This window comes from Botryllus schlosseri, chromosome 13, assembly GCF_051294905.1.
Source record: "Botryllus schlosseri isolate E-star chromosome 13, Bs_hap1, whole genome shotgun sequence".
NCBI classification, from domain to species: Eukaryota; Metazoa; Chordata; class Ascidiacea; order Stolidobranchia; family Styelidae; genus Botryllus; species Botryllus schlosseri.
In genome coordinates, this window is record NC_137248.1 from 6586437 (window position 1) to 6609920 (window position 23484).

General features: G+C 40.8%; 2 protein-coding genes across 3 annotated transcripts; one reads left to right on the forward strand and one right to left on the reverse strand.

Moving 5' to 3' along the window:
- The first annotated feature begins 213 nt into the window (after window positions 1–213).
- On the forward strand, window positions 214–10131 carry LOC145454008 (mitochondria-eating protein-like). 2 transcript variants are annotated; one of them, XM_080331982.1, is made up of 13 exons: window positions 215–347; window positions 903–1028; window positions 1097–1318; window positions 2420–2505; window positions 2755–2850; window positions 3898–4032; window positions 4542–4604; window positions 4898–5027; window positions 5659–5883; window positions 7380–7555; window positions 8193–8313; window positions 8374–8445; window positions 9552–10131. In XM_080331982.1, the coding sequence occupies exons 2-13, from the start codon at window positions 942–944 to the stop codon at window positions 9591–9593; spliced, it is 1455 nt and encodes a 484-aa protein (XP_080188108.1). In that variant the 5' UTR covers window positions 215–347; window positions 903–941; the 3' UTR covers window positions 9594–10131. The 2 variants fall into 2 exon arrangements, with proteins under 2 accessions (XP_080188109.1, XP_080188108.1); XM_080331983.1 differs by lacking the exon at window positions 2755–2850 and having other exon boundaries at window positions 214–347.
- A 498-nt stretch (window positions 10132–10629) lies between these two features.
- Window positions 10630–22985, reverse strand: LOC145454006 (N-alpha-acetyltransferase 15, NatA auxiliary subunit-like). The gene is made up of 19 exons (XM_080331980.1): window positions 22818–22985; window positions 22674–22758; window positions 21619–21812; window positions 21491–21559; window positions 20732–20872; window positions 20521–20665; window positions 20299–20383; window positions 19946–20076; window positions 19704–19883; window positions 19031–19197; window positions 18634–18786; window positions 18443–18571; window positions 17629–17778; window positions 16814–16992; window positions 15843–15918; window positions 14629–14845; window positions 14176–14313; window positions 13118–13215; window positions 10630–12404 (listed from the first exon to the last, which is right to left on the reverse strand). The coding sequence occupies exons 1-19, from the start codon at window positions 22872–22874 to the stop codon at window positions 12171–12173; spliced, it is 2628 nt and encodes an 875-aa protein (XP_080188106.1). The 5' UTR covers window positions 22875–22985; the 3' UTR covers window positions 10630–12170.
- Window positions 22986–23484: the final 499 nt, after the last annotated feature.

The window sequence follows — 23484 nt, forward strand, 5'->3', positions numbered from 1 at the left end:
GCTATGGCTGGCTCGCGGCCCCATACATATACAATAATACTAAGTTTAGAATAGAACTCATGCCGCTCTAGTCTACACTCGCCCGAAATATCTTTTGTATTGCCGGCAAGCAGCGCACGATATGTTATTACTACGTCTCATCTTTAACCCATTCACGATAACAGTTTCATTAATATTATCATTGACTATCCGTGCTCGAGTCGCTGAACCTTCCATGGTTACGATTAAGCCTACGAGAAATTACTAGAGCGTTACAAAGATACCACCATCGCGCATGCGTGGCGTCCCTAGTTGCAGTGAATGGGATAAAAAAGAGATGGAAGAATAGCCTGCGCTTGTAGGCCGAGGTGAGTACCCTATTGTTTCTTGTAACTTTGCCCTACTATATTCTCTGGAAAGCCTATTGGTGTTATCCGACAATGTACAATAGCTGATTAAAAGGACGCTTAAGAGAAACAATGCATTCCTCTCTCTTTGTATAAATGAATTCTGTTTCACTCTACCTAAGATGTCGGATATCGTATCTTATTTTAGGATAAGCCTCTTGGAGCACTACGGGACGAGTAAAATCTGAACTTTCTAGTAAGGGCGTACTCGAATAGCGCACCCGTCTAGTGAAGGTCGGACAGTCCTTCAAGTGGCTGTCATATTTTGAAGATGTAACCCGAATCCCCGCAAACAATGCTCGACATTCCAAGTGTTTTCATATTGCGAACTTTAACTTTGTAACGTAAACATCGAGAAGCATATGTATTCTGAGGGCGTCAGTAATATAAGATAGTGTTATCAGACTCTAGACAGGTTTTTGTCACTGAATTTAGGTCACACCATACAGGCAACACGAGATTGTCCTTGTTCATTTTTGTGGATATTTGTATTATGTTCTAGTGGCCTTTTTGCAGGGTTTTTACTGTTCAAGTTGACGAAACCTATATACCAAAATGTCTGATACGATCAGAAGACTTGCAAACACAGGCTCCTTTAATGTGATGCAAGATAAAGTTGACAGCCTACGAAGAAATTACAGCGTATGTAGAATTGCATTCTTGTGCCTAATGAAATGAGCATCTAACAGCCATTACTTTATTGAATTCAGCGAAACACGTGCGATACGAATCTCGGAAGGATATGCGAACTGATCGAACTATCTTCGAAGCTTCAAGGCCAACTTTTCACTGCAATGAGCCTAACTGCGTCGGAAGGAGGCACATACGGTGGAGTTGATACGTTAAAAAGCAGACTATTGCCGTGGCTTGGAAGCGGTTTCAATGCATCTGGTGCCAACGTATCGTCAGACACAAGTCTGAAACTTCTTCAGGTTCGGATTCTCTTTGCTTAGGATAAAATATTTAAATCAACTAGAACCGTTCACTTAATGAGAGAAGGGATAGGTAGATTTAAAAGTTTAAAATTCTCTATCTGTGAAATCCGTTTCGAAATGACCTGCAAAATTATGGAGTTCATATCTGGTCTGATAATAATCAGGTCATAATCACCCAATTCGAATGAGAGGCCGCGATCATTCAAACGCACTGCATATTCATGCAACATTCCTCAATTCTAAGTGGAGTTGATGTCTAATGCCATAACTTTTGCATAGAAATTTCTTATGCCAGGAAAATTGATTAGGCCTAACACATTACACCACTGTATTTTAATAATCATGGTCTATGGTTCAAGTTTGCTGGCTAAATACAAGCTATTTAAAATGATCATTCATTGTGAGGTTTAATATCACGTTGCGAAACATGTGCTCATTAATTTTATCGATGGTGTTGCAAGGAAAGAACGACACACAACTTTAGTTCAAAACTGATTCCGGCACGTACTAATGGAGTAATCTACTAAGTCCTGATGTATTTTAATTATAAAGAGATATGTTATTGCCTACTTTATCTCCCGTGCGTTAGTATTCAATTCTTTCCAAATCTTATGACCTTCCTTGTTGGAAGTAAGTTTTCAGAGTTGTGCAAACATACTTCGCGAATATCATCATATCCTCTACAAACAAAAGGTTTAATCTTCGATCGATCCTAAATCTTTTCAACAATCGTGGCATATTTATGGATATAATAAAAGCCAATTAACATGTTGCTTAAGCTTTGGTAACGTGGGCTTAGTGAAAGCAAGTAAGGACACTAGCTACGCAATTGGAGAATACTTTGTAGCAAACAGAAATGTCGCTATCCAGCTAACATATTGTTTGATGATACCGTCATCCTTGAGATACCCTGTGTACTACGGAAAAGTAAATATGAATCACACCGCGGTGATGATGTAAGACTTTTGTTAAATGAGGAAGCGTTAATACCTATAGGAGCCTTAGCGTCTGATAAAATAAATAGACGCCAGCAAAGTATCAATACATCAAGTTATGTGTCATTCTGTGCAAACAATGATAAAAATGAACGCTTTTCAGGAAACCGTGGAGAAGGACAGGAAGATCGCAGAGCTGGAATGCGAACTCAACCGGTCAAAAGATGAACTTACCGACACCGTTGACAAGTATGCTTTTAAAACACTAGTTCAGACAACCGTATTTTTGTGTATTGACCGTGGTACATTTTGAATGACACTCAATTACCCGTGACTTTGCAGTAAGAGGTTCTCGAGTGGTGTTTACGTGATAGAACCAAAGCGTGGAATTTATGGGATAACTGTCCTCAACGATTGCCCGTTGGATGCTAATACTTTACGTCAACAAGATTGCTGTATTGGACTGCACGTGATTGTGTTTTTTTCTTTACTAACCAGATTAAACAACAGTGAAGCTGAGCTTGAGCAAACAAAAGTGGAGTCTGGAGGCACTTTGCTTGCTTCTGAAGAAGAAATACTAAACTTGAGAACCGAGTATGTTTGATATCAGCATGAATTTCTCCAAAACTAACCATCATGTACTCTACATTGTGTGATATGACACCATTAGTAAAATTTGCAATTATAATTTTGCATTTTCTGTAGCTGACAATTTCTCTAATCTCGGACATGGCTTATGGGTGGTGATGGCACCGAACATAGATTTAACAAAGATCACGAGTATGCCAGTATAATGATTTATTAACATATAGAATTTAGACCAGTGATTCCCAAAGTGGGTGTCAGCGGGTCAGCGCCACCCTGGGGGTCGCTGGCCACGAAATGATACTTTATTTCAGGGTTGTAACCGAGTCACAAGATTCCGAGTCACAAGTCAATCTCACTTTTATAGCTTTGACTCGAGTCAAGTCGAGTCATTTTCAATTCACTACCAAGTCACGGAGACGAGTGTCGAGTCCGAGTCATAGTGTTTTGACTCGAGTCCAAGTCATTGTATTGATTTTTCAGTTCCGCGTTAATGTCATGTGAAACCCACTTTTTACAATTCTGCTTGGTGATATCGAATGCTTCACATTCATAATATACTAATTTTCCTCACTTTCAACAGTTTCTGGTAGCATTTACCAGTATCAGTACTGATAGACAAAATATTAATAGTGTGATAACTTTACTATTCTTCGAAATTGCAATGAAATGCCTGTCTTGGTAGACACAGTCTCGAGTCATATGACTTGGTTCGAGTCATGCGTAATGACTCGAGTACAAGTCGAGTCAATACACGAATTGACTCAAGTCATTATAACCCTGCTTTATTTCTTGTGAGAATGGCGCCAGGTGAAAAACTTTGGGAGACACTAATCTAGATGTAATATATTCAATTCTAAGACCTGCTCTAGATATTAGCTTGTAGCGTCAAATTATTTTTTTTATATCACACAAAGTTTAAATTCATGTGCATAATTATGCAATTTCGAATCCTACTACAAGGTAAATAAGCTCGATGAAGCATCATCACTACGACATTTCCTACTTAAATTATGCCATTAGCAGGCGTTAATGTTGCGCCTGTTTCTTATTTAGCCTTCGCCTTGCCAAAGAGGAAGCGAACAGATACAAAAGGAGAGTTGACGATCTGAACGACTACGAACGTCAAATCAGATTTTTGCGAAACGAGATTTCTAACTTGCAAGACGAGAAGGACATTTTGCAAAGCAGGTAAACCGATACGGCTTCTCTAGAAATATTACTGATGACAACTTCGCAAACATGCTGCATGTAATTCTCATTTTTAATGGAAATGCCACATATGTAGGCCTTGGTCGGATAAAGCAGTCTGGAATTGGAACTGTTATGGTTTGTCTGACACTTATTGAGGTTTATCATCATCCAACATGCTTTCCGTTCATTATTCATTACTTAGCATCACTATTTGGAACTTTCTGCCACACTGCGATGGGGATCTATTTTGTAGTATGGAATAACTTTTGGCTTTTGTGCCTGAATCATTGGATTCATACACGGATTCATATTTAATGCTACTCACCCTAGCACACAAGGCAATGATGGTCGCTGTGTGCTGTAGCCTTGACAACTATTGTGTTTCTAATCTCTTACATGCTTGTGAACGTCTACAATCTTAAGATGTAAATCCACTCTGTATTTGCGGATAACCTGCCCAACAGAGAGATGATCGTGAGTTCTGACAGTGCCTTTTTATTCAACAGCCTCCGACGCTCCAGAGCTCGCAGCGTTAGCCCGGTGAGAGCAACTCGCGATAGATCACCAAGGTAAGGAATTTAGGGATGGAACTTTGTACAATGGCACACTCGGAACAAAAGCGTTAAGAAAACAGGAACTGTGCGGAGACCGGTTTGATGTGGCAAAACCAACAAAGGCTATTGTCGTTCAGAAAGTTTTCATAAATCCGCGATTTTTATTTGACCAAAGAAAAACACTCGGTACAGTCACGTTGGCTGCATAGATCATCTTTTCAACGTTTTTATTATTCGTGAGCGCCAATCATATAATTATGCGATGAGATATTTGACATTGAATTACAATTGTTTGTTTCTACTTTCAGCCCTATTAGAAGAATTCCCCCCTCGCCGCTACCGTCCCCGACGCATGCCGAACTAACCAACTCGATCAGACATTCGCGGCTTGTCGCCAGGTTCAACGACCTTTACGCTATCGACAGACTTGATATGCAGGTACGGGTCGATGTTAAATAATGATGCAATAACCGCAAAACTATACCCAGAGTTGGAAACGGTGGAATCGGTTCGATTTGTGACTGGGATTTCCATGGAAAATTAGTTTCTCTACTCGAAATTGTTGGAATGGTACAATTGTCAATGCTTTAAACTGAAAACTGCTTAGAAGTGGTCTAAAACCACAACCTTGAGCAGCAGTTCAAGTTGGCATAACCTACTTAAGTACTTAAAAAAGTAGAAGTACCCCATCACCGGCCACTTCTGTGTGAAGATACTGACAATTACCAATAATGATTCAACCATTGGCTGAACAGGGTGTTTCCGTGTTGCATTATAGGTAGTGGTTGGATTCAGCCGGTTCGCACCGGTTCAATAGAATGAAATTTTATGACGTCTGCGAATTGGTTAGGAGTTCTGGTTACTGTCAATTACTTTTTGTAGCAGAACCGGCTGAAAATATGACTTTTGTAATAGAACCGGCTGACAAAGAATTTGAACCCCGCCACGAGTTCGCCCTGTGTGTTACCCATGGCAAGAAAGAACACATTGGCTAATGTTATGGGTTATGTGCCAGATAAAGTATGCAATGCCTATTGAAACAATGGATTAATGATATAAATTTTTTAAGGACCGCCTGCGTCGTTTTGTGGACGACGACGAGATGGTGAAAAGAATCCTATTTATCGCCACTTGCGAATCGTTCCACGTCGCAAAGATGGCGTTTCGATCCTTCAGACTGCGTGCCAGACGTCTGCTGTCGCCGATCCACACCGGACCCGGCGAATTGGAAGACGCCGTCAACGACTACATCGTCAGGAATTTGGATTTGCACGACCTGGAATCCAGCGTCGACGTAAGGGGGATATCTCAGCTAGTTCATAGCTTAGAGTAGTTTCGAGGTCATTAAATATTTATTGCTGCTACATGCCTCAGTCATTCGAGTGTGTACAGAGCAGTATACTTCAGGAATCGGAGCTTACGTCAATGGTTCCAATCTTCCAAACCTTTACTAATCGGGCCAAGTGTCTAACCCTTACACTAAGCTGCATTCTAAATTTTCGCAAAAACCGAAGTCTATGACAATACACAGCTAGTACATTACTATAGAATACTAGTGCTCCTAATGAACTGTGCATCAACAAGAAGAAAAAAGTAGATATTAGAATGAATATTTACTAGGGATGGTGTGAACCTCTAAAAGGTTCAGGTTCGTGTGAACGCGAACCTTATTGAAAGGTTCTGTGTGAACGCGAACGTGAACCTCATGACGTCACGTGACGTCATATTGCTAATTCCAACCCTATATTTCAATGAAGTGATAGCCTATATTAATGTACACGATATACCCAGCGACGACTCGAGCCACATAATGGCACAATGCTGAAGTACATATTGACGTTTTAAACGTCGCTAAATGTATCAACTGAGGCAATCAAATGATATAATAATCCCATAAATCAATATTTTCCGTCGCTTCGCTAACAATTTCGACGAGGACTTGCCAGGCACTGTAAGCTTACGCCTTAACGGTCTAGGCCAGACCCGAAAATGTATTCGGCGTCTGAGTATTGCTACATGGATATTGCGCAGAGTGTAAAACGGGTTTCTATACTTGCTACCACTATTACTCCATTAACAAGTTATACAACAATAGCCAACACCCTAATCGCCCGGATTTGGTTTATATGATACAGCAAACATGTGAAGACAAGATTGACCCCGTACGATACTAGATTTTTACATCAGAAAACGATATCGATTGAATAAGCATCATTCGCTATCTACATGTAGTGTATTTCGCTCTTGATATTGTGTGATTGCCGGTCAAGCTCACAGCAGAGAGTCACTAAATATTCACAAACGGAAAGCTGGATATTTCGAGCAAACTTTTGTTAGAAAGTAAGTAAAATTTTTGAAATTGTCCAGGTGTTGATCGTTTATGCTGCCAGTGCCATGCATAGAGCGGTTCGCAGTTGAAATGCAATAAATGTGAACCAAATAAGTTATAATGAAGTGAAAATTGTAATATATATGAAAAAGGTTCACAGTGCAGAACCTACCAAGGTTCTGTTGTGAACGCGAACTTCAAAATTTCCGAGGTTCACACACAGAACGCGAACGTGAACCTCACGTTCACACCATCCCTAATATTTACTGCTAATCAGCGCGAGTGCTGCTGTATGAGTCTGGCTTGCGTCTTAACCAATGGTTTAGTAGTTTCAAGGACATTAATATTATCTATTGCTCCTGTATTGTTCGGCCAGTCGACTGTGTACCAAGCAGTATCCTAAAGCAATCAGTGTTACATGCTGGAAGTCTGTGTGTTTACCCACCGAGCCGTGTTCGCAGAGTGTCATCCGATCCATGAACGTCAACCCGAAGATCTCCTTCCCTCCGGAATGTGACTTCTCTCTCGTGACTCCGTTCATTCGCGAAGTGTGTCGCGTGGCGTACGCGATGCAAGCCTTGGAACCCCCGCTCGACGTGCCGCTGGCTACTGGAGGAGAGTTATTTTCGGACGCGAAGTAAGAGAAGCTTGCTGCGTGACAATACGATGTACCGCCAGTCCTATTGGATTCATCATCCGTTTTTTTCTATATTTTGCAACCGGTGCCTTTAGTGTGTGGTACATTACACAAATTACTATATCGTAAAAACCCAAGTCATTGCACACTTAATTAGCAGGGCTAGGGAAAAGTGAGTACCTCACTGATTCAATTCCGAATTGAGTATTCGAGTACCATTCATTATGACGTCAAAGCAATAAGAATGACTTCTAAAGTTCAAATATGTACTTTTTGCCTCCACAAATGAAAAATTTCTGGTTTCACCATCAAAAATATTTAAATACTTTCGGGCTATGATCACAGACATATTGTAGCATTCAGCTTGCAGTCGAGGTTTCAAGGCTCTGTGGTGTGAATAAAGTATCAAAACAATATTTCTCGGTGACAAAAATTCACTGCCATTCAAAAATCAGGAACAACGTCCGGCTGCTAGCTGGTACACTCTACAGGGCACTGTACAATACCGTGCAGTATAATTTCATCCCTGTTCTGAAAGGTGAATCGATATCCACACTGGTCAATCCTAGTAATGTCAGTTCTGTTCATGAAAGGTCCTTCAATCTCCATCACTTTCTGACGACGTCCACCTTTGCAGATACCGTAGAAGTTACGACAGCGAATACAGCGCGCCGCTAGTCGCTTACCACATCTGGCCAGCCCTGATGGAAGGCGACATCCCGCTCATCAAGGGGGAAGCTTGCACCAGACGTGGAGCGGTAAGTTGCAAACTTTTGCTCGTAATGTTCAGACGCTGATTGGTTTTGTTTTGAGAGCAGCTATCGTCCCCGAGAAGAAGTCGATCTCCCAGCCCGCTACGATCCAGCTCGCGCCTATCTCGCAGTAGCTTGGTGAGTCGTGTAACATGACGGCGTGGGTGTTGTTGCTTGTAGACCTCGTACAGGGCCAACAAAATTATTGGTAATAACTAGGACATTGTTTACCCTAAAAATGGAAGATTTTGACAATTTTTTATGTCAATACACATGATTTTGACAAACTTTTGCCCTCATGTATGTAAATTAGGCGTTTTCCCACATAATGTTAGAATTGTATTACTTATCTTCATTTCTGGTTAGAACTGTCTGTCCAGACAAAGTAGTTTGGCCTGAAAAAACTTTGATTTAAAACCTGACAAATTTTTAAATGAACAAACTTTTTATTAACCAAATCAGGACCTAGTTGTAGTTACATCTTACATCACACATTATGGTAGAAATAATTAAAATTTTTTGTAGTACAAAGAAAGATACTTTCCTACATTCTCGGGTAGAAAGCTTGCCAAGAACGGAGAAAGCTGCCAGCCAACAGCAGCAGTTGTTGGCTGGCAACACTGAAGTTATGTGTCCACTGCTGGTGACGAACCATGTCGCTCCATTCTGACAATGTTGTCTACATCACAATTTTTCATCACACGCTTTTCGATATATGAACCAATGCCCATGCAGTCTTGCTTCAGTTAGAATATTGCGGTACATTGAGCATAACACCACGTCAACCTATTTCTTTCATTTGACCATTGCTCTCAAATGTAACGAAAAAGCACCATTGCAGTTACAGAAGTTTTTCACAAAACACCTTCACAAAACTTATTTTCTTTCTGCAAGCACAATTTTTATTCACTTGGTCATCGTAATAACTGAAATCTAACAAGCGTATAGTTCCCTCAGTAGATTTACAGAAATTTTGAAGTCATTGTTCTGTGAAGAAAATATAAGAGTCAGTGGTAAGTGAACCGACTCCAGAGCCCTAGTTGACATGATTATGAAACACGATTATCAATTTTTGAAGAGCTTCTTGGAGGTACAGAACTTCAATATACAGTTGAATAGTATATTCATATTGAAACATACCTGAAAATATTCGGGTTTATTTCAACATGAATATACTATTCAATTATCAATTTTTCTATCCAAAAATACCTACTCAGAATCAAACTAAATTCCAATTTCTGCAGAGCCCGGACCGCGGCAGGAGCAAGTCGAAGAGAAGATATTAGGAATTCAACGACGCTACGTTACTAGATATCAACTTTGGACAATATAGACAGGGCGCAGAATATCGGAAGTGCCAAACAATGCTTCCGCCTTGAAAGCATTGCGAACTTTTCTCTTCAAATCTTGTATTAATTACCTTACGTAGACAATGACACTGTTTTCTGTGATGATTTAGTGACTTTCGCATTTCATGGATATAGCTCGTAAACGATTACAAGCGACACTAATAATGCACTTAGCGCTGACATAGGAGCTCTTTTTAATAAGGATTTTCACTGTTTCGGCGTAGAGCCTACGATGTACCACTGCTTACTATTAGATTTAGGCCTTACTTTTATGTACATAGAGTTTTGAAGTTATCTAGTAACGGCCCCGCACTCATGCGCTGTACATTTACTGCAATAATCGAAGGGTGTCGTAGAATTGAACACCACATCCCGTGTTCGTGTGCGTTTAGAACGTTTTTAAAAGAGAGCGGGCTGTTCTATTTTTCCAAAGTGGTTTTATATGCATGTAATATAGAGTAATAATTCCTGTGAATGTATGGGTTGCGTGGTAGAGAATGGACGAAGGACGGTGACCTTATTACGAGAGCAGGTAGGTAATCAGAATGGTGGAATGAGCAATGTAAAAGGATGCTGAGATGACACGTCTACTAAAAATATAGGTTTCAGTTACTACCACAAACATGTAGGTTGTAGACAAAATACACTGTAATTGGAATGGTCTAGTTTTATGACATATTCAACAGATGAGACAGGGGTCACGCTGATTAAAATCACAGCCTGCAAACTCAACATGGGAGATTTACTGCAAAAAATATTTCCAGTTCAAACAATATCCCACCTGCAATCATGCAATTACTTCACAACACCTGACACGGTAACTAGCAGGAGCTGAGTTCTATACCAGAACCAAGACAGTATTTTTCTTAATCCCCAAGCCAAATAACACAAAATTTCACATCATGGTGCCTCATCCAATGCCAACTTTACCTCTAAAACCCATTGTCACACCCATAAATTTAAGCGAGCGATGTTTCGTGTAACAATTTTATTACGAATTTTCATAAATCAGCAAACAGGACTCAATTACAGTCGGTACAGTCCGATGACACATACAGCTGTGACTGGCAGACAGCATCAGTCACCGAAATCACACATGCAGTTCAAATGGGCGGACTCTTATGCCTATCGACAGTATCCATGATCAATCAAGCAACAACGGGAGAGAGGTTATTATTAAATTTCAACTTTTCAGACGGACTTCTCAATGATCGTATTGATGTTCCTCAAGTTCTGTTTGGTGCATTAAAAATTGCTGGGTTTGAATACCTTGTCATAACAGTAATAAGTCAAAATTTTTTCGGTGTTTCTTGAACATGACCATCCCATTCCGCTTGATGAAAATGCTGCGGTTCAACCACTGCTTACAGAGAAATGTTTCCAGGAATATTTGCAGCCATGGGAGTTCAAGTGTCTTAATTATATTTTTCCTTGATAAAAACTTCCAATGTGCAGGGTGTATACTGCATATTTTCGATTCTCAAATTACTACGATTGTGACCAGCCCTCGATACAATACCAGACTGCTAGCGGCGTACAATGCCCTTGCCCATCTTAACCTTCGGGCTGTAGTGATAACACTGGACCCGTGGTTAATAAAAATCAACAGACAGATATTCACGCCTGTGTCACCTTATTAAAGATATCACGCTTGCGCTAGATTGGAAGCAAAGATACCGCACTTTAGCAATAAATAGCTTGATACTTAGACAGGTGAGTTGTGAAGATATCCGCAAGCAACAGTTTTAGCCGTACGATACACTAATATCAAGTGACAAGCCACGGAGTTGTTGAGAGTGAGACCAAAGGTGGCACTAGCCCAAGTGTCACGTAATTATATGGGCGGAAATTAGGAAAATTAGCGGTCTAGACGAGACGAAGACATGGCGATAAGCCATTATAAAATCGAAAATGTATGGCATACCATAGATGTTTTTTCATGGCGGTTTTAATCATGCAAGGTGCACCGTAAAATCAGCATGCATTGTGCGAGTAATATTTCACGAGCGACGCACTCCCACATTCATATCGTATCGATTCATCTTGGTTAATTATTATTTATCGTAACTCGACACGAACCCCAGGTTGAAAATAAGGTCGGATGAAGTTGAAAACGTTGGCCTCAACCAGTGGTGAGATTCAGCCGGTTCTATAGAATTGTGTCACTAGATTTTATGAGACCAGCGAACCGGATATTGGTTACTATCATTGATTTTTTTGTAACAGACCCGACTGAAAAGTGTGGCTCTTGTGATAGAAACGGCTGAGTAAAATTTTGAACAGACCTCTACCTTTTTGACCAATTGAACAACACTACAAATTCTACGGACGTAAACTCCAAACAACCGCGATTGTGTGAACCACGCATGACAACGCACGGCGGACTGCAATTTCAAATTTCCTAATTCGCGTAAACAAGATAATAAAGTCGAGCGACCGTGCCGAAAAATCATCAGGGGCACATCCCAGATCTCCGGAAGACGGAAAGTAACCTTTGACCCCGCAAAGACACAATTAATTACACGGAACTGGGACGTTGCTTTGCTCTTCGATCTGATGATCGGACATTGTCCCGTTCTCCGCCGCCTGCGAATCCGATTCGGGCGCGGAAACCTTTGAAGACGACGACTGAAACGCGGTGGCCCGGGGATACTTGCCCCGGCAGTAGTGGATGTAATCAAGCTCTAATTCCGGCGGGACGTCTCCTAAATGTCCCGCGCGTATCGCTTGCAGGCCTTCGACGCATGACTGCAAAAATATTCAGAACGGTTTAGGACATACAGGCCAAACATTTACATTTAAAAAAATGACAAAGTAGATGTTCTTTTCAGCGTGCCTTCACTACTAGAGTTGGTGAAAGCAGGATTGTATCGACTCGAGTCGCGATGTTTTGGTGACTCGACTTGAGTCAATTTGTGTATTGACTTGAACCAACGGCCAGGGCAGACATTTCAGTGCAACTCCAAAGAATAGTAACTGTATACGTTAAACGCTATCAAGGGCAAGGTTATTGGCTTCATAACCCCAATTTTGTGGTTTTAGTCAGTGAAATTGTACCAGAGCTATTGCCGCGGTTTACAAGCCTTCAAAATTTAATAATATCAATAATAATAAACATTATATCATTACTATAATACGGCATTGTACACAAGAGGCAATAAAATATACAAGAAAATGTTAAGTATAAAACACAGAGTGCATAGTTACAGGCCAGAATAAACACTACTGTAGCTCGAACGCTAGCGCGACTAAAACGGTTTTGATTTTGCGCTTGAAAACATACAGCGAGTCAGATAATCTGATAGAAACCAGAGGATTGTTCCACAGAAAGGCAAGGGAGGAAGAGAGGGTTCTCTCTCCGTAGGTCAATGTTTTGATTCTTGGAACTGAAAAGAGTTTCTACGACTGAGAATGCGTACTGAAAAGGCGTATTGGAAAAAGTAACGTAAAACATAACTCACGGTGACGGACGCCGTTGGCGAATAACTTTTCCAGTGCGACAGAAGTTCAGACACTGTCTCGGACTTTGACGGGTCGAGAACATACATGGCGCGGCAGCCTGGAAAGAAAACCGCTGGATTAGAAGCTCAACACCGGTAGGATAATCGGTTGGTCAACATTTGAGCGTGCGACACAATGGAAAACGACAGCTGAGATTGCCTGCATCATGTGAAGATCTTCTTGGAGGTACAGAACTACATAATAAATGAACCCAAATATTTTCGACTGACACTCGTCAGCTGTAATCGTCAGCAACTGGTAAAGATTTGGGAAGAACATTGTATATCAACAATCATATGATGAATTATAATACTGGACAACAAACAAATTTCATCACCGTAGGTGAGAACGATTTTAGGGTAAATTGGGGGCGCTGAGCTCGAAAATTGCATTGGTTCCTGCAGACTGGCTTTATTTTTCAAGATATCACCGAATTTGGATGTTTTTATTCACACCAGGTTACATTTAATCCGAACAGCCTATAGTAAATGTTTCAATAGGTCCGTCTGTACTGAAACCACGAGGATGTGAGAAATGTAAAACACCATTAGATCGGCGGAACGAAACTGTCCTGCATAAATCTATTCTTTTCCACATATCGAACACAAAAATACCACATTATTTGTATTTTCATCGGATGCTCCTATTATATTGTAATTTGCGACGATAAGCTTCCTATACCGATAAATGGGCTTGAAGTAAACAACAAATAGCAGTAATTCGGTATTAGCAAACCAAGTATGCCTGAAACTACAAAAAGACGACCATTTTTCATGGCATATGTAGGAATAGGCAACATCACAAAAAATAGAGCCAATTCGGCTAAGGTTGCCCCTGAATTGATCTCACATATCATGAATTTGAAAAAAAAATTTTTTTGGCCCTGTGTAATCTTCAACAAATCTAACATGCCTACATGTAGCATAGTCATTGGTCATAAATGTCCATGAACCCTACAGCAACATGGGTTTGCGTAACGGGCGAAAAACACAGCAACTCAAACAGTCAAAAGGCTTACCCGAAAGAACGCAATCCATCGAGGAGCTGTTCCCTGTGATGTATTTCAGATTGTACGCCGCGTAGTCTGTCGACGTTATCAGGTCCCGCAACGAGGCTTCGATAACCGATTTGACCGCATCGACTGAAGATTCGTACCCTGAAACAGCGAATGAATATGTTAAAGTGAGAAAAATTAGGAAATCATACATGTAATGCATTCGATGTGACTCAAGACTTACAAACTTCTTGCTACTTCAACAAGTCAAAGTTCAAAAAGTGAAATGGAAATAAAATGAAAAGAGCTTCTTGGAGGTACATAACTTCAATGTGCAATTGCATGAAATAAACTCAAATATTTTCGGCTCAAGTTATTTACCACTCGAGTCAATAGTGCAAGTAGCAATATACTCGTGCACTTGGGACCGCCTCTACGCACGTGCTAAAATTCACACTCAACACATCATCCACTCACCAGACCGGATGAATCTCATAAGAATAATGTGCACCGCCGGATGCTTGACGCCGCCCTCCGCGCACTTGGCGGCCCTGGACACGGACCGGACCATGAGGAGGTACTTCTTCGCGCGTTCGTAATACTCGTACGACAACAGGTGAGTCGTCAAGGTCTTCGGAAAGTGCAGTTGCAGGGCGGTCAGGAAAGGTCTGGCCTCCTGAAGCGGATTTTCAACCTGAAAAGGAGAGAAAGTCAGAAAGAGATACATTTGAGCGTGTGCTAGAATGCAAATATTAAACGCAACTACTAGTCCAGAATCAGGAATGATTTCAAAAGCACTTTCATACTGGAAGTAAATAGTTGGTATTCACACGAACGTAGTACTCGTGAAACTTGATTGAGGATACTCAGCGTCATGATTGTAATGACTCGCATGACTCGAGTGACAATTTTTTGGTGACTCGACTTGACTCGAGTCAATTTTTCAAATTTTAAAATGACTTGACTCGAGTCAATTTTTCAAATTTAAAAATGACTTGACTCGAGTCAATTTTTGCATTGACTCGACTTGTACTCGAGTCATTGTGCATCACTCGAACCAAGTCCTTTGACTCGAGACTAGGACGGCCAAGACAGATATTTCATTGTAATTTCAAAGAATAGCAAAGTCACCACATGATTGGTATTTCGTCTATCAGTCCTGATACTTGGAAAATAGGGCCAGAAACTGTTAGGGCCTGAGGAAAATTACGGTATGATGAATGCGAGCCAGAGCCATTCTAAAACACTCGAGAATTTGATTTGTGTCAAGTAGATAGAGTCGATTTCCAAGCAACTAAAAGATATGCCTTCACAAAAGAGTCATATTCTATCAAGGAACAATACAGTTTCAACACATACATTCCCATCGCTCGAGTTACAAAATCTCAGTGATGTATATCTCAGCATAAAAAAACGAGTTGCATAACGGAACGGCAATTCTGCAGTAGTGCTATGAAATAGTCATAACAGCCCAGCAATAGGAAATTATTTCGGATGAAATGCAACTAATGTAACTGGCATCATTTCCTTGCGGCCACAAAAAATGCATATCTGTGAACTTTCCAAGTCATTATTAATGTTACAATGTCATAGTGTGTCGTACTCAAACACTCGACTCAGAATGGAATCGCCCAGCTGCTAGATTTTGCCCAGCCACGTTCAGGGGTCAAAGACATTCGTGCGATACTCACGCTGACCAACTTCCTGGCATCAAATTCGACCTTGGCCGAACTCTCGCTTTCTTCGTCTTTGTTATTTTTTTGCTGCCTGAAAACGAAATCACACGACGTTACGCTCCAGAGAAACCGAGACTAGAAAATCTTTACCACCGCTTGTCGAATAGTTTTTGTCTATCAGTTTTTAGGGGCACGACCAAAGGTGGTCATCAACCGTGTGCTTCTACTTTTTGGATTAGTCAAAGTGTTACCTTACTCTCACTGTTATCTTTTTAGGCTTCCACCACATCTACTCGACAGCTGTTTAGCAAAGACTTTGGATTTTGTGCGGTAGAAAGTATTTTTACGACACGCTTTTATTGCTCTCATGAGTAAAATATTTGGATACCAACGGGGCCTTGGAAATTCGCGCCTATTTGTAGCGTTACTAACTAACCTCCGACTAACTGATAAAAGTTTGTGACCCGCGACCAGTCTTTGAAACTGCTCAATCGAGTCTTTTTGACATTGTCTCGAAAATCATCACCCAGGGTTGGAAGGACTCAGGCCATGACTCGACTCAATGGGCGTGACTCGAACCAAGTCAGTCTCGAGACTAGGATGGCCAAGTAACTTCGAAGAATAGTAACCACATTATTGGTATTTTGACTACCAGTTCTGATACTCGGAAAATAGGGCCAGAAACTGTTAAAACTGAGGAAAATTGCTATAGTATGAATGCGAGCGATTCTACATCACCCGAGCAGAGTTGACAAAATGGGTTGAACCGGATTGAACTAACAACTGAACACAGTGAACACAATGACTCGGACTCGAGTCAAAACGCTACCACTCGAGTCAAAACTATAAAAGTGAGATTGACTTGTGACTTGGTAACAACCCCGTCATTAACGCTACTTGAGTAAAAATTTCTCAAGTATTAGCCACGGCAACTCTTTAGAAGACCACCGGGAGTCGGGGCACGATCCAGTTCTTCAGAAACCGACCTGTTTTTGCCGGCCTTTTCCTGCTCCTGTTTTTTCTTCTCCTCCTCGGCCAGCTTGCGTTTCTGTTTCCTCTGCTTGTTACGCAGCTTCTTCAGCTCGCTTTTACTGAGCGTGTCTTCGGCGGCTTGCGAGTCGTCGCCGTTCATTTGCTGCGGGTTGTCGTGGAGACTGACGTAGACCTGGAGCGTCGATGAAAAAGCGAATCTGAGGTTACGATATTTTATTTTAACTGGAAATTTTATACCCGGCAGTTTTTTTCAAATTTTACTGGCAACTTGATAAAATTGTTACGTTGCTTATAAAACACTGCACACCAAATTCGGCTTAATTTCAAATCCTAGATGCATTGCTGTAAGAGAAGAAAATTTGTATTGAATCATACTACTAGTTGTTGACGATTACCCCTGACGAGTGTCAGCCGAAAATATTCGGGTTCATCTCCAGATTAAGATACCATTGAATTGAATATTCAAAGTAAATAAAAATAAAAAAATTTCAAATTTCATTGGCTGACCCTGTGGAATTGTCAAGCTGTCTAGAAAAAAAAGGTGAATCTAAACTTTGGCTAAATTCCAACCAGTGAAAGCGAAGTTATTGCGGTTGAAAATTTTGGATTCAAAAAAATAGTAGTTACGTCAGACCTATTTTTTTGAAATCACAACGAAGACAGAATTTAGTTTCCTGTCGACTCAGCACACCCAAAACTGCAATTGACTACGGCAACACAGAACACAGAAATTCTCAATTACCCAACGATCTGAGATTTCACAATAATTACTTCCCATCATAGATCGGGCATTTTTCCGGCACGGTACCTTAATCGCGATAGTCGCCGCGTCGAAATAGAACCGATGCGATCGCAGCTTATCTTCCGACTTGAGCATGGCGACGTAGGCCCGCAATGTCATCTTCCGCATGCAATACTGATGGAAATCAAACTGATCCTCCAAGATCTCGGCAAAATGCTGGAGAAACGGAATAGAATAAAGAAATATAATATAATGTAACATTTCAGGACAAAAATTCCGGATCGCAACAGTAGATTCGTGACACGACTCTTAAATAATGTCGCCACGTTTCAAACATTTCAAGTAGATTCAGAAACAAAGTCAATGACAAGACAGGGTAAATAAGAAGGAGCCTTTTAGCATCAGCACCTACCACCTTTGGGAACAGGTCACTCACTACCTTCGAGTCAAATCCTTCACTCGATTTTTACATGTGACTCGAGACAAGTCTTGACTTGATAGGAAAAAAGTGACTTCATATTCGTAATCAGCGTACGAAAATTGACTTAGTAGTCGTCATTTTGGGCAAAAAAAAAAATCATGTCGACCAATGTTATATTCAAGTTATCGCACTTTGCAAGAGGATTGGTTGCTATTTATTGTGCATCGAGCAACGAATGTCAGTTTATTACGATTGCAAAAGGGCTTGCAGTTAAAGCAGGCTTCACAATCGTTGAATGTCGGCGGTTGCCATGACAGTTCAAACCGACGCGCCAAGATCAACTTAAAATTGGACTCGAACATTTCACTTCGATTCACCAAGTTGGGCCATTTGAAAGAGTTGACTTGAGTCAAGTGGCCGACATCTTTGTCGCTCGCAGACGCTATCGCTCCCACTCACCCTGTCAATTTCGTGACACTTCTTCAGCGCTTCGCCGTATTTCTTGTCTTTGAAGTAGGCGAAGGCGCACTCCACCTCGAACCACATACACTGCATCTCGCGCAAGTATTCTTCGACGCTGACGTTTTCCTAAAACACATAAACGGTATACTAAACGGTCCGGCCGAATCTCAAACCGCCGTCGTCCGTACCCTCGTGAATTTCGACGCGACGTTTTGCGCGTCTTCGATCTGGCTGTTCCTGATCATGTAGCAAGCGCACTTGCAGTTGACGAATCGGTCGGCCGTGTCCAGAGACTGCGCCTCGTCGACAGACGCCACCGCACCATCCATGTCTCCGGCGTGCTGAACGCAAAGAAACACACAAGGTTACATGATGCTATAAATATCCCATTACCGTAATACAGGGTGAATTTTATGCCGTTCTTATGGCCATTTCTCTCATAAAAGTGATCCAAACTCATCACAAAACTGAAAAAATGAGTAGCTTTGCCTAAAATCGAAGAAAGCCGAAGCAGGAGCACAAAAACCACAACCACAAAAGTAGACAAGACCTCCTAAAGGTCAAAGAATATAGCTATGATCCCACCCGTAGCATCTTCCCCTTCAAAACGTGCAGCTCGATGAGCGTCGGAGTATGGTCGATTGCTTTGTTGATGTATTTTATGGCCTCCTCCACCCGGCCGGTTCTGTCGTAGTGCTGAGCGATGTAGCACCACGTCCACAGCGTCACGGCCGGAGATTGTTTGACTTCGTCTGTCGCAGAGAGCGTGCAATTTGAGATCAATGTCTAGCAGAGACAAAGATACTTCTCCTAACTTCAAGTAACAAATTCAAACATTAAATACTTGCTACACTGCCATTGTACTGCAACATCCCCAGTGATACTCTCCAGTGGGGATTACCAAATTAGGCCAATTTTGCCATACAATACGAAATACCAATAAGAACTAGGCTACTACTAAATGAAAGATTAGAAAAGTATGTAATAAACTGGTATAAGCTTGGATTCCAAGGTCTCCGAGTTTAATTGATAATGTCATAATACCTATCTTCTTATCTTATGACCCGACCACTCGTATTGCTCACTCATGGAATCCGCATCATATTATTAAAAATTATGGATGTAGTATATGTTTTATATTTTCATAGAAATATTGCTTAGAGAACACACATGAAATCACTGCAATCTGCCAGCACAAACGTCTCGTATCCCTCTCATTCAATACACAAAGCCCGATAAACTTTCAACAATATCTGACCTGATGGTGAAAATTTCTGGCACGTCTCCAGCGACTCCTGGAATCGCAGTATAATGTCCTCGATAATTTGAACTTTCTCTTCGTCTTTGTAAACGGGTTTCAGGATGACAAACAAGGGCGGCACCCCGCGCTGCAGCCCGTTGCGAAGAAATTTCTCTACTCTTCGTTTGAAGGAAGATCCTACAAGAATATAACTACAGTTGCCGGGTTGCGAAGTTCTCGCCTGGCTGTGAAATACATGCCTGAGGTGAAATATAAGGGGTATATAATCGGACAGTGACTCTTCGGGAAAAGTACTCCGATAACGTCGTAAATCTCTTCTTTCTCGTTGACACTGCCGGGCCGCACCGCTTTCTCCATTAATTCAAAATACCTGAAGAACAGTCATCATTTATGAAATGGGAAGTTCGGAAAAAGAACGAAAAAATCTCCAGCACATCAAACTGCAAATGAATATCCCATAGGATGTCGTCGCGAATTTCGAATTTACGTGGACCCTCACGGGGGTATGTGTCTGTTGGGTGCGTCTAGTGAGCAGTAAGTCAGGACGATTCACTTGAAATTGTATATTTCTTTTAAACCTATACTAGTTCACCTTTTATTTTCAGGATTTCGATACAAAAGTTCGGTACAAATCTTCTCCGCCTTGGAATGTTTTTCCATATCGAGTAAGATTTCGGCTGTGAAACAGATGACGGAAATACTGGATAGCGATATTCACAGAAGAGGTTAAAACGCCAGTAAACAGAATACACTATACTGACATCAACACCAGTATCAACATGACAAGTTCCACCAAGCAAAACAATTGACCAACCTTGAATTTCAAGTAATGAGCTTTTATCCAAAATACTACTTCTGTGCTTCTCCATATGTTTCAAAGCGCTCTCCAGCTTGCCGGCTTCACGCAATATCGTTAATTGATAAAAAATTAGTTCACTGTACTCATAATTCTGACGGTTCTGAAAGTACAAATTAGTAAAAATTATATTACATAATATGTATTGTGTAATTAATAGACCGCGTACCTGGGCTTGCTGTGTCTTTCGGAACTCTTCCAAAACAGTAAATGCCATATCATAATCTTTTACAAGGTGTAAGGCAACGCCGTATCCAATCCAAGATGCCTGTTGTCCGGACTTCAGTTGCAATAATGTGTATCTTGTGTCCTAGACAGTACAGACAGACTTGACATTGTAAGTTTTCTTTTCATGACAAATACTCAAACTTCAAACGCTATTTCTCTGAATTTCTACACTACAAGAACCAGGAATGGGGCAATGTATCTTGATCATAAAACAGCTTCAAAATATGATGGAGATAATTGAACTTGTGAGCTCGGCAATAGATATTACTTCAAAGTTTTGCCTCCACCATTCCTCACTATCACAGCTATGTTTGCAGGGTTTCATAGATGGCATTGGAATTACAAGCATTGTGTTATGCAGTGGTTCTCAAACTGGGAGGGGGGTGCAAGCATCTGAAGGGGGCGCGAAGCTTCATTCAACTGAAAATTTCTTTGTGCTTCACACAATTTACCTCCGATTCATAGTTATTGCTCTGTGTATAGGACGAATTTCATTTTGAGAATTCTCTCATCCACATTCATAACCTTCCATGCCATCAAACTATCCGTTGGGATTGCAAGCATGCTGGTTTCATTTTGCGATATGACGATAAGGGGGGCGCGAAATTTATCACTATCATAAAGTGGGCCGTGTCTAAAAAAGTTGGAGAACCACTAACGGTGTAATGTGTAAACCGGTACAAATCAAGATTTCATTTACCCGGTATCCTTCCAAATCTCTCATGTGAACTTGAAGCATTGAAAGATCTCTCAAAATGTGAAGGTTTTCCTGAAAAATGACAGAATTCTCGAATATAGTTGGGTATCCAGGATTCGCAGTGATAGTACCTTGTCCCATCGCAGAGCGTTACGATAACACTTGATAGCTTCGTCATACTTTTTTTCAGACCTCTGAAGTAGTCCGTAAACGTGCCAGCACACGTGCGATGTCAAATCATTTTTAAGACCTCTCCTCACGAGATCGTATGCTTCTTCCTTGCGGTTCAAGCAGTTGAGTATCAAACCCTTCATAGCCATTGTTTCTATAATAAAAAAAATACATCAGAAACAAATACCGTATTTCATATTGAATATCTACCAGGAAGATCTACCCATAGCAACCAGGCCCTCACTTGAGTCTGGCAGGCAACAAAACTTTATATCCAAAAAAATGTTTGATAACAATCTCAGAAAGATCAATTTCAGCTGCTACACCTTACACATTGAATTGAATCAGGCTTTATATACAAATTACACACAAACGATCAACTAAAATCGAAGTAGAGCTGAGTTCCAGAGTGGAATTGGTGGAGGAGGAGGACGTAGTTTATTTTTGTCCTTGATGTTATTGCGGCATATGCACCGACTCATGATACACATATACCGTTACACACATGGAATCGGTGTCCTGTGCTCACACTATGTTTGATTTTTTAATTATTTTTTATTAAATTACTTTAACTTGGAAAATCATCGCTGCTCACCTGATATATCAGGCAAAAAGGCCAGCGATTCCAATCAATCCGTGCATATGCATACCATGAGTGCATGATGTGCATATGTCGCTGGACAAGAAAGGTGCAGATATAGCCTTTTACGGCTTTATAAGTCATGCACAACCCCTCCATGCTATCCCAGTAATGCATGCGCAAGCAGGGTAGTCATGGATACCAGTGTTACTAATCAGGTCGGGAATCGAACCCACGACCTATACCGATCAAGAAGACAGACGCTTCACCATTATTCTATCTTGTCGGCAACGTCATGCAGAACTTTCTGTTCAATTACTTGATTATTTTATGCAGAAAAGCTCTCATCACGCAGGATTTATTTCAAAAAATGAACCGAGATTCCATAGGGGGCTGAGTTCAGAATACTGCATAATAGATAGTACATCCTCTTACCTCCGTGTTCAGCATATTTAGGATTGCTCATTATTTGCTTGGCGAATTTCAAGCCATTCCGATATTGCTTCTGCTCATAGCATTTCTGAAAATGACAACAATTTATTTTAACAGCCTATAATATCGATTTTTATGCTCCCTTACCAAAATACGATTGAACAGAGCCTTTTCCTTGGTTGGAAGTGGTTGCTTTGATGGCATTTTCAAGGTTGTAACCGACTTTTTGTCCCCAATATCACCTGAGAAAATCTGTCATTGGCCAAGTAACGTACTAATTTATCCTGCAAATCAAAGTTCGTCGTCATCAGTGTTTCAATTGGTTAAATGTATTGGCAGTTCGAGTACTTAGGTGCAACGCGGCTTAGTATATTATTACTAACATTACACAGCACAGCATACAAAGTATTACGAACTTTAGATCAGTCTTGGACGCTGCCTAATCTCCTTCACGGAAGGAAATGTACCAAGAGAATTCCAATAGAGTCGTCACTACATAGCCCAAGTACTCTGATGAGAGCATTTTCAACGTATCACCATTTCATAACACCACAATTTTTTCTTTAAATAATCAATATTCAGGGAATTGATTATGAAAAATCATATTTGTTTTCATTGCACGCCCTTTCCCAAGGAGAGACGAGTATAAAGTTATACAAATACACTACATTTAGAATAAAAATGATGACATAGGCCTGTTGGATACGTACTTAGTGTTACAAATGGCTCCACTCCTATAAGCGTGGTTTTTATTTTTGCAATCTACTAAAAATGTTGATTGTTTGTGAAATTTCAGGCAACATGGCGTGTGTTA